This window comes from Nicotiana tabacum, chromosome 5 (genome assembly GCF_000715075.1).
Source record: "Nicotiana tabacum cultivar K326 chromosome 5, ASM71507v2, whole genome shotgun sequence".
Classification (NCBI taxonomy): Eukaryota; Viridiplantae; Streptophyta; class Magnoliopsida; order Solanales; family Solanaceae; genus Nicotiana; species Nicotiana tabacum.
Genome location: NC_134084.1, coordinates 14,565,622 through 14,577,085, shown reverse-complemented (window position 1 = coordinate 14,577,085; position 11,464 = coordinate 14,565,622). Strand labels below are relative to the sequence as shown.

The 11,464-nt window shown below is 34.1% G+C and overlaps 1 protein-coding gene across 1 annotated transcript; it reads left to right on the top strand.

Annotated features, from left to right (window-relative positions):
- Positions 1-2,279: 2,279 nt before the first annotated feature.
- Positions 2,280-4,938, top strand: LOC107770064 (pectin acetylesterase 8-like). The gene is made up of 12 exons (XM_016589329.2): positions 2,280-2,444; positions 2,699-2,785; positions 2,917-2,999; positions 3,088-3,217; positions 3,297-3,376; positions 3,457-3,546; positions 3,623-3,747; positions 3,816-3,876; positions 3,970-4,026; positions 4,127-4,204; positions 4,312-4,566; positions 4,656-4,938. Exons 1-12 carry the CDS (start codon positions 2,399-2,401, stop codon positions 4,746-4,748), a joined length of 1,185 nt encoding a protein of 394 aa, XP_016444815.2. The 5' UTR covers positions 2,280-2,398; the 3' UTR covers positions 4,749-4,938.
- Positions 4,939-11,464: the final 6,526 nt, after the last annotated feature.

The following is an 11,464-nucleotide window of genomic DNA, read 5'->3' as shown; positions in this document are numbered from 1 at the left end:
AGTTGTCTCAGAAGGAAAGAGAGGAAAATACTGGAACCAAAAAAATATATTTCATGGGAGATCACACCGGTGCTATGCCAACCAATCTTCCATATTCACCAAAAAAACTGACATGGAAGGGGAAAGAAGCAGTGACTACAACACAGTTACAAGCTGAAACAGAGAAGATGATTGACAAGCTTAAGGCTAGAAGGGGAACAAGAATGTAGAATTAGTTGGGTGTTTAATATTTTTGGTGTTATATAAAGAGAATAAAGGAATGACTTCAAACAATTAATGTTTTTGCTGATTTGTGCTCGTACTGGTTGTTAGACAATTAAATGTGGTGAAAGGTTATGTTAATGTTCAAGTTTATGACTAATTGTGACAATTATTGTGTTTAATCTATGACTACTTTTTGTTGTGCTATGTTAATGGCTACACAACTGTACCTTTTTTTTTTTGCGAAAACTATATATATTTAGAAAGAACAAATGTGAACAGAAAGAAAAAAGGAAGAAAGTAGATTGATCATTCAATAACTCTAGTTGAAAGAAAAAGGAAAAATTGAAGAAAAAAAGACGTAGAGGAGAAGAACTGAATTGGAACAATCTGGCAAACATGTTATTTTAAAACAGTTGGGTGTTGGGATTATTATTTAATGGATCGGATTTTTTGGATTAGATTAGAAATTTATGGTTTAATTAAGAAAAGGTTAGCTGATGTTAAGGGAGGGCAATTTTAATTCCCAAAAAAACGTTATGGGCAATTTTAACCCAATAGATGGATGGAAGGTATTTTTGAACCATTTCTAATAGGTTACGGGCATTTCTAAAATGTTCCTCTCAAATTACTATAAGTAACTTTATTACTCTTCTCAAATCTGAGGACGTAGGGAGAAACAAAGAGTCACATGCATGGCCCTAAATTTCTTTGTCCTGCACAACTTAAATTTGCTCCAAAATTAGAAAGAGAGGGTCACATAGATAAGAATATTTTTAGTAACCGAGTTATGGACGATTTGTCCTACAATAAATCATATCTGTATTAATTTGCATGTTTTACGTTCTATTACGGTTAAAAAAGAGATCTGCTAGAAGTTTTATCTTAAGGTATGTATAGAATGAATTAGATTATATATTCATCTTCAAGCTACAAAGGTTGTTCCCATCAGAATTTGGAGATAGATTTATAGTGCACAACTAACAGATTTCTACCATTTAGTGTATTTAGGTGATGACTCTTATTTCACGGTATTGGAACTTTTAGGGAATTAACACACAACCTTAAAGAAGTGTACATTCTTCTTTTCTACTCTAATAGAGGCGGAGCTAGAATTTCAACTTTATGAGTTTTGAATTTTAATACGATGACTTCAAGTGTTAATGAGTGGATTCTATATTTTATATTTGTATGTTTAATAAATTTTTTAACATGCTGCAAGACAGTCATGCCAACAATTTGAAACTCAAACAAATTATCGACAATAATTTGGCCCTCAAAGAGCTGTCTCGGATGCATGTTACTCATTGTTACAGGGAAGGTAACCAATTAGCAGGTTTTGCCAAGTTGGCTTCAACATTAACATGCCACAATTTGATTATTAATTCCCATCAGCAACTCCTCAGAAATGCCATAGGAGCATATCATCTTGATAAAATGCAAATGCCTAGTATTAGAACTACGTATGACAAGGCCAACTTTATGTCAGTTAATGTATATATTAGTTCATGCCAGAAGGATTCTGTAATTTTTTGTTAATTATTCCTTTCTGGCTTATTAGTGGTGATGGCATCACCTTCTCGTGTTGTAACTTGAGGTAAGGCCTAGTCCCCCTCTATTCTCTTTTGGTTAATACGATATAACCCAGCACAACTAGCAACTTTATATATAAAAAAATAAATTTCTTAACACAAAATATATTATTTGAGCAAAAATTACTGTATTTACCGAACCTGTAGCTCAGCTTCTGCCTGTGCCCTGGTAATGGTCGGGAGATGTAGAGTCACATGCAAAACATAAATGTGCTCCAAAATTAGAAAGCAAGAATCACATTGTCAAAGACATTTTTAGTAACCAAGTTAAAGAAGATTTGTCCAATAAATAAGCAGTTCAAATATTAAGAATGTGGGGACCAATTTAATTAATTGGCTGTGATTTTATAATTGTACTCACATGCAGCGATTAACCTAATATAGGATACCATTTAATAAAAGCTGGATGCTAAGTTTAGTTATATCACAAAGACTCTGTAATCACAGTGCTTTATAAAAAGGCTCTATATATATCATCTTCTTTCTTCTTCTTTACAGCATTTCAAGCTCTAATTGTTCAACTTCTTCTGCTATTGAGAGAGAGACACACACACAAATATCTCTAAACTTCTATTAATATCTGCATCTTCAAGTTTAACTCAGTGATGGATTGTAGTTCAGTGTTTATGGCGGCCATATATGCGGTGCTTGGTAATCTTGCCTTGTTTTACACACTATTTTGCTGAAATATGCTTGTTTTTCCACTGATGTATAATATAGTAATTTAGTCTCTTTTTATTTATTTATTAAAGTTATATAGAAATTTAAAGAATGAAAAACGTGTCCTACCAAAACATTCAAATGGACATGGCTATTACTCAAAAGATAAATATTTTAAGTATATTGACACCTTTTAAAGTGTATTTTAATTTATTACTAACATTGTGACATTATCTGTGTTTTAGTTTCTTTACTGTTTATTTGGACGACAACTGAAGCGAACCTCATTGTCAACACAACGTTCCTAGAGAGTTCAATTGCAAAAGGAGCAGGTGATGAATTTCTTTATACTAGAACAGCTCCCTCATTTATATTTATCAATTTTCTTAACTTTTGTAGTCTAGAAAAATTGTCTTAATTTTTTTTATATATTAATTTGGTTAGTGTTGTTTGTTTCATATAGTATGCTTAGATGGAAGTGCTCCCGCATTCAACTTTCATCCAGGAACTGGCTCGGGGGTTTATAGCTGGCTTATTCAACTTCAGGTATAATAAGCTCATATTTTATGTTATTTTGGTAATGTTTGTATTTTTGTTAAAAAAATTTACTCATCTCCAACTCTGAATTTCTAAGGGCGGAGGGTGGTGTGACTCTGCTTCTGACTGCCAAGATCGTGCTACTAAAGAGTATGGAACTTCGAAAAATATATCTAAGATTAGTTATTTTATGGGAGTTCTAAGCAATGATTCTGAACTAAACCCAGGTAGTTACCCCCCTTTTTTAACTCTTTACTTCTTTATGATATTGTGGTATTCATGACTCGTAAGTTAACAAATATTTAGACTTCTACAACTGGAATCGAGTCAAGATTAGATATTGTGATGGGTCATCATATATCGGAGATATTGAAGAAGTTGACCCCGTAAGTTAGCTATCTTCTTATAGTACTTTGGAATTTGTATTGATGTAATTTTTCTAATTAGAAGTACCAAAAAATTTCAGGCTACTAATCTTCACTTCAGAGGTGCAAGAATATTCAAAGCAATCATGGATGAATTATTATATCATAAAGGGATGATATATGCTGAAAATGTACGTCCCATTTCCCCCTCATCTATAGTCCTCTTAACTTTTAAAGATATAAGAAATTTTTAAACTTTGATGGCAGGCGATCCTTAGTGGAACTTCAGCAGGAGGGTTGGGTGCAATCCTACATTGTGACAAATTCAGACTTTTTTTCTCCTTGACTGCTAGAGTCAAATGCATCTCTGATGCTGGTTTCTTTATTAATGCGTAAGTTCATGAATCAGAGAAAAATTTCAAGAGTGTGTTTCTCTTTTTAACGAATTATTGTATTGCAGAAAAACTATAACTGGTGAGCCACACATTAAAGAGTATTTTAAGAGAGTTGTTACTTTGCATGTAAGAACCATCATTTAGTAAAATATTTCTCTTTTATAAGTCTTTATTGCTTTTTATAAAATATTATTGACTCTCTTTTGGGGTGTACTTTAGGGATCTGCCAAGAACCTACCACTCTCTTGCACATTCTTGAGCTTAGACCCAAGTGTGGTAAGATCAATTTTATTTATTTATTTATTTATAGTGTACATAAATTAACCAACATGATCTTTTAACTAATAAGTATACATGCAATCCAATGATTTGGCAGTGCTTCTTCCCTCAGTATGCAGCACAACATATTTGCACACCACTTTTCATCATTAATTCGGCTTATGATTCTTGGCAGGTTTGAAAATCAATTTCTATATATGATAACTATATATATACATTTCTGAATTTATTTTATTTTCCTTCAAATACTAAAGGGTTTGCCTATTGATTCTTGAAAATTAGATAAACAACATTTTGGTTCCCGAAGGTGTTGCTGACCCTCAACATGTTTGGGATACATGCAAGAAAGATATAAATAAATGCTCACCAAGTCAAATCCAAACTCTCCAAGAATTTAGGTCGACATTTTTAGAGGCTTTGAACGAATTAGGACCAAGTATATCAAGAGGTTATTTCATATCTTCTTGCCATTTCCACCATGGCATTGAAATACAAAGCTATTGGTCCAACAATAACTCTCCAACAATAGCTAACAAGGTCATATTTTCATTTCTTTTATTCTTTATATTACTATAATTTTTCAGCTTTCTTGTGTTATTATTTGACAATAACTCATTGTAATGCAGACAATTGCTGAAGCTGTTGGAGACTGGTTTGTTGGTAGAAGTGGATTCCAAGGGGTTTACTGCCCCTATCCTTGTGGCAAATTTTGCCAATAGGGGTTGCTCTTGTTGGACTACTAGCTATTTCAGATGGTTTTTGTATTTTTTGTGAGGATTATATAAAAATACAACTAGCTGGGGTTGGTTATGATTGTTCTTCCAAATTTATGTATTTTGCAAAATTCTAATGTTTGTTTTTGTTTTCATTTCAACGTGTTCTTTATATTGAGCAAGTTAGATTTTTGTATTCCCATTTTTTGATCGAACAAATTTCATATATATATGCGTGTGTGTACGTGCAAACCCTTTATTCCATTGAAAAAAAATTGCTAACTGATAATTTTATATCGTTCAAAATAAAAGTTTCATCCTATGTAATAATCAATTAGCAAAAGAGAACATTCAATGTAGGTTAATTTTATTAACGCATGCATGCGATGAATGTTTCCTGGCCTTTTCTGAAACTCCAAAAGGAGTAAATAAAGTTGGACCTTACGTTACAATATTAAGGACCTATTTATGAGCCATTTCTTGTCTCACATAAACTTGATAAAGCATTACCAATCAGAACCAAATTGTTTGGGGGACACAACTTGACTAGTAAATTGCGTAAGCGAACATAATTTTTTATTAATTTTGTGAAGTATATCTATACTTTAATTTGTGGAAATATCCATTTAATGATTTGTTTTTTTTTTTTTTGGTATTTCGTACCCTAATGTATGTAATAAATTTATTTAACCTGTCCTTTTATTTATTTATCTTAAAGAGGTCCATTTTGATAGATTTTTCCTTCCCCTTCTATTTTATTTTCTTCATTACTTCCTTCCTCTGTTAATCTTCACAAAATGAATTATTTTATGATTTTGCAAATAAATAAATAGATTAAAAGGCAAAATCGTAAAAATCAAGTGAATGGAGTGTAAATGTAACTAAAGAAAACATTGGATAATTAGTGGTGAAAAGTAAAATTAAAGAACATCTATCCATTAGGTCCTTTTTCATTTCATCCACATGACTTTATATATTCTTATTTTATTCAGTATTATAGTATAAATCCAATTAAATGAAAAACTTTTTGTGATATTTTATCCGAGAATCAACTTATGTAACTAGGTAATATTTATTGATAATGTTTTTGATCCAAAATTATTGTTCTCAAAAAGCTAATTTTTTTTATTACATAATTAAAAATCACATTAACATAACGTTTCATTCTAATTATGAATGCTTATTTGCATTTGAGTGGAAGGATTTCGGCATGTGGATTTTAAATTCACAAGTGTAATTACTCGATATTTGCTGGATGCGCAAGAATAGGCCTCCCCTAAATTCCAGTAGATATTTTTTCCTTTTTATGTGGATTACACTTCAAAAATGAAATTTTCTAATAAGCTGCCAATTTGTTTATATTTCAAAAAATATGGTTACCAAGAATATTTATTGGTACTAACAAAAGTATTATTTTGCAGGAAATATATATCCCGAAAAAAATGTATTGCAAGCAAATCATGGTGGTATTACAAATTTGCATTTTTGTCTTAGTTTTATTTCCTGAGACGTTGGTAAACTGTAGAACTCCTGAAGAAACAGAGTTAATTTGCTATCTGCTATGCAGGGAAGATTGGGGGGTTTATGGATGGGACTATACTAAGAACCTTACTCAAGACCAAATTAATGAAAAATGCAGAAGGGGAGAAAGATTTATGCCATGTGAAATTGATGGAGAAGTGATCTTGTAATTAATTATAAATATTATATTTTCTTATAGAAACTTTTTCACATAAGATTGGTAAAAAATAACACACGATATATATTTATAAATAAATTACGAAGGAGATCTTTATACAGTTATTTTTTTCCATTCAAATTTTAAGCAGGCATAGGAGATCATTTGCTTTGATATTATGGAAATGGTCAAAATTGCCGTTAATAGTTAGGCATGCCCTGCCGTTGACAAATAATATCAATTTTGTCCTTACTTTTAATTTCAGTTAACAGAACTATTAAAAAAAAAATAAAGTATTGCCACGTGTCAATGTAATATAAAAATCTATTTTTAAATGATTTTTTCTTATTCTTTTCGTTTTTTTTATTTCTCCTTTTTTCCTTTTCTTTGCTTTTTCACTCCTCCCTTTCCCGAACCATGTCTTCAAGATCAGACCCACCCCTCCTCATTTCCTTCTTCTACACCAGATTTTTCAGTCTCTTTAATTTTTCTCTTTCATCTTGAAGGAATTGAAATTACCTTTAATGGAGGATTCAGTGATATAGCTGGATAAAGTCAAAACTTTCTAGCCTTCTCTTGTGGTATTCGCTATAAAAATTGACATGGTGCCATTGTTTATCAACAAAAAGTTTCTCTTATTTTTGTTGTTGGACTCATTGTACATTTGTTAATCATAAGGATCGAAAACGGTGCGGAGTGGTATGGTTACACAGCAAATTCAGCAAATTCGGGTAAACCCCGCAAAAACTTCAACTCGCCCCCGCCCTGCAAAGTATAATTTCATGATTTAAACCGCCCCGCATTAATTCTTTAAAGAAAGAATGAGAATTTTTATAGGATTTTTTTTCCCTTTTCTGCTAAGTAGTATAAATTTAATTTAAAATTTTTATACCATCTTACAAAATACATGTTTAAAATGTTTTATCTATAATCATAATTTAATTAATTAGTATATGAAGGTAGATAAAAATACCTAATTAAATCATGTTACTTGTAGCATGAATGGGAGAGTAAAATTAAAGAAAAAAAATATTTTTTATCTGTTTACGAGATTCAAAAGTGTAGAATATATGGTATCCTAGGGAAATATTAGATCAAACGTAACATAATGCTTTCTTGGCATAGTTTCCGGTACTTATAAATTTGTTTGAGCAGTAATTCAATCAAATGACATTTTCACATTTGACCAATAAATCATGGGTTTCTCACCTATTGCCACTTATAAGTTTTTTTAATACTTGCTTCAGTTATAATTGTGTTGTGAACAATCAATACAAGTTTTATGATTTTCTTACCACAACTGCATAGGGGTTTTAGCTTAGAGGAAAAGCTTTTAGCGTTTTAGATCTTTAGGTTTTCATTGGAAATATATAAATAAATAAAACACTCTAACCTGCTACCCGCCTCACCCTGCGTGATTTAAAAAAAAAAAAAATTGAACCAATCCCTCCCCTCACCCGTGAACTCCCAAACTCGCACTATCCCATTGTCATTCCTATATTGTTCGGCTTCTGATGGATATATGGACTTGAAATTGTGCTTTATTTTCGCAAAAATGATGGATATGTATGATTGCGGTTAACATGGTGCAATGGTTGATGTGTTTTTGAGTGACTTAATTGCTTAAATTAGTGTGTATTCAGGTGGAGAGGTGGTGGAGCAGTTAAAGTTTATTAGGGTAGAAAGTTTCTGCTGCCGGTGAATTTTCCGGCAACTCCATGGTTGTGGGCAGTGAGGAATAGTGAAAAGGGAAAGGAAAAGAAAAGGCGAAATAGCTTCTTGGCCGCCTAAACTTGCATTGAATTTTAAAGCCGATATATGAACTTTCGATTTTTCCATTTTAACACTTCAACTCAACCGATTACTTATAAGTGAACATTTTTGACCTTTGACTATGCTTATGTGGCAGCAGCACAACTGATGTGGTTAAAGTGCGTGTTAATCACGCAGAAAAAGAGCGTCACTCGAATTACTAAACTTAAAAATATTAAAGCTGAATAAGAAAAAAGAAAAGTAAATGAAAGACAAACAAATAAAAAATAAAAAAAAATCCTGAAACCTAAATCCCTTCCCGTAACCCCTTTCTTATCTTCTTCCTTACCCCCCCCCCCCCACCCCGACCTCCTTTCTCTTCGTTGCGACTTTGAACAATCCCTTGGCCAGGCTTCATTTCTCCACAAGCTAATTATTTTAGCGTTGGTTAGTCTATCTCATTTTCTTAGTTTGACGACAGGTGTGGTGGTGACAACGTTTCTGGCGATCTTCTTTGGCCGGTTGCGACTACGATATTACTGAAAATTTTCAGGGGTGGGATGTAATAGGTGCTCAAGGAAGTCTGTTAATTTTTATTTTGACGAGTTCCACCGAGATGCCATTTTTTTCGATAGAAACCTTGTCGGAATAGAAGATCTAATGGCTTGTTTGGACTAATTTCTAGATTGAGGTTTGGTTGAGATATAAACTAGGATATGAATTATTCATATTTGAATTTTTACCATTGGAAATAGTGGTTGGGGAAGGGAAGGTTTTGGAGGAGCTATGGTGAAGAAGAAAGGAAAGAGAACAAAAATTAAAAAATTGGTAAATTAATTTAAAAAGGGATGGGACCCAGATTTTACAAATGTCAAACAATAAATGGTCTTAGTATCTGACATGGTATTCACATCAGGCAATTGAGATACACGCTCTGAGGGAGGGGTTTATTATAACTATTTTTATCGAGTTGGGGTGCTAAAATTGGAAAACCAATAGTTCATGTATCGGCTTTAAAATCCGGTGCAAGTTTAAGTGGCCCAAAAGTCATTACGCCAAAAGAAAAAGTAAAGAAATGAAAAAAAAAGGCGAAAAGAATAAGAAAAAAAAATGTTTAAAACATTATTATTTATATAACATTGACACGTAGCAGTAATTTTTTAATAGTTCTGTTTGTCATGCCCCAGACCTGGGGAGGAGAGATCGGCACCCGATACCTCACTTGACCGAGCGTACCAACCCGAGACTGAAGGCCTTTGAACATACAATGTGATACTTTGGTCATAAGGCCACATTGCAGGATAATTTGTGAAACAAAATATAAAACTGAACGGAGACTAGTTCCAACTGAACATTAGTATAAAGCTGGACTGGCAAGACCATCATAACTACTACAACTGACAAATAAAAAAAAATGCACATACAAGGCATACAATGCCAACATACCGCATTGAATGATAGAATATGTCTACTAGCCTCTATTGATGGTTGTACTGTGATCGGAACAGGGCTCCAACCTACCCATATAAGATCTATATATAGAAGGGAATTATGTCGTTACCTGCGCGGAGCAATGCATGCTATTGTTCATCAGACACTCCATAGAAAGAGAGTCCATCTTTCTCTAATCTTTCTCTAAGGCCAGCAACTTTAGATAATTGGCAAGCTCCACCGAATTCGAAAGTACATAGCACCACTCCAAAACTAAAAGAATGGCACTTCGTTTTCCATGAGGGTCTTTAGAAGGTGCCCAATAAACATTTCCGAAGTTTTCGTGGTTGGGTGACCGTCGAGAAGAGGCATTTCCTATTTATTCGGCTGGGGCTGATGGAGAAGGAGCAACTGGTGCAGATAAAGAAGAAGCAGTTGGTGTAGATAGAGAAGAAGTTTATGTTGGCTCAGAAGTTGGCGGTTGAGGGAGGTTAGGAATTGAACCCCTTTGACCAAAAACAACTGTGGGATCCAAAAAAGAGATGAAGCATTTTTGACTATTGCCATTTCCCCAGAGTTCTTGAACTTCCTTTGGAGGTGGAGTCTGAAGCTCCCCCGATGGAGCATCTAGTTGAACTCATGAAGATCTTTTTGTTCTTTGAAGGGGGCCTTTTCACCATCAACCTTTCTTCACCATCAAGGACCACTTTGGTCGGTCTGATTGATATTTCCTTTATTCTCTTCTCCTGAGTCCCAACCACGATGATACGTTTCCTTTTTATTTTTTCTTATAGACTGGGGCTCTGGGAGGAGGCAACTTCACCGGAGGCACGAGTAGAATCACGAGCCCTCCGCCGGCTAAGGATGCCCTGCAGTACTCGTTTAGCTTCCGTCCGGTCGTCAAGAGCCTCAATGTCGGGGTAAATGATAGATTCCTTCGGAAGTCCTGTTTGGCACCAGAAGATAGTTAAATTGTTTACAGAACGCATTGAAAGGTTGAAAAAAGGGAAGGAGAATTTTTGTTTACCATGGTTTTTGGATTTTCACCCATATTTGAGAGTCATTTCCTTCCACCATGAAGTTTCTAGTGTGGTGATATCCAGAATTTTCTGTACTCATCGGTCTAGACCTTGAACCCATGGTGGTTCCCAGGGAGTAGCTGGAACGAAGGAAATAAAAGTCAGCAAAGAAAGAAGTTTTCTTTTTACGTGAAAAGGAAAAGATATCCGAAGACTTACGGAAAAGATTACATGATTCAGGGAAAGCTGAAGCTGTGGTGGGATGATGTCCCTCGTAGAAGTGACAACAAACTATTCCATCCATCCACGGTTGTTGTTGTCGTCAACGATGTTAAGGAGGACATGATGACTACTCTTGCTAAGGTTTAGCACACCCCCACAGAAAATCTTTGGGGAGTAGAGGTTCATCATATACCCGAGAGTTAGGGTTTCCCCGATCTCATAGCACAATTGGTCGAGGCAGGACACCGTACGTAGAGCCGTCAGTATGAACTTGGCCCGTTGGGCAAACCCAGCCCAGCCCAGCCCATGATTTGACAGACTGGGCTAGAATTTTTGGAGTACATTTAAAAATGAGGCTTTTAAGCCCCGGCCCGAGTAAGCCCATGGCCCGTGAGGCTTAACTGAGGCTAGGTTGGGCCGGCCCATGGGCCTAATAAAAATAAGTATTTAAAGTATATAAAATATAAAAAGTATATGACACAAAAAAAGAAGAGTTTCCAGGCTTAAAGTTTATTAAGCTCATCATATTAAAAGATCAAAGTCTTAAAACGTTAATTAGTTTAAATTTTTTAATTATTCTTAATATTTAACTAATTAATATTGCATATGAGTTGTAGATG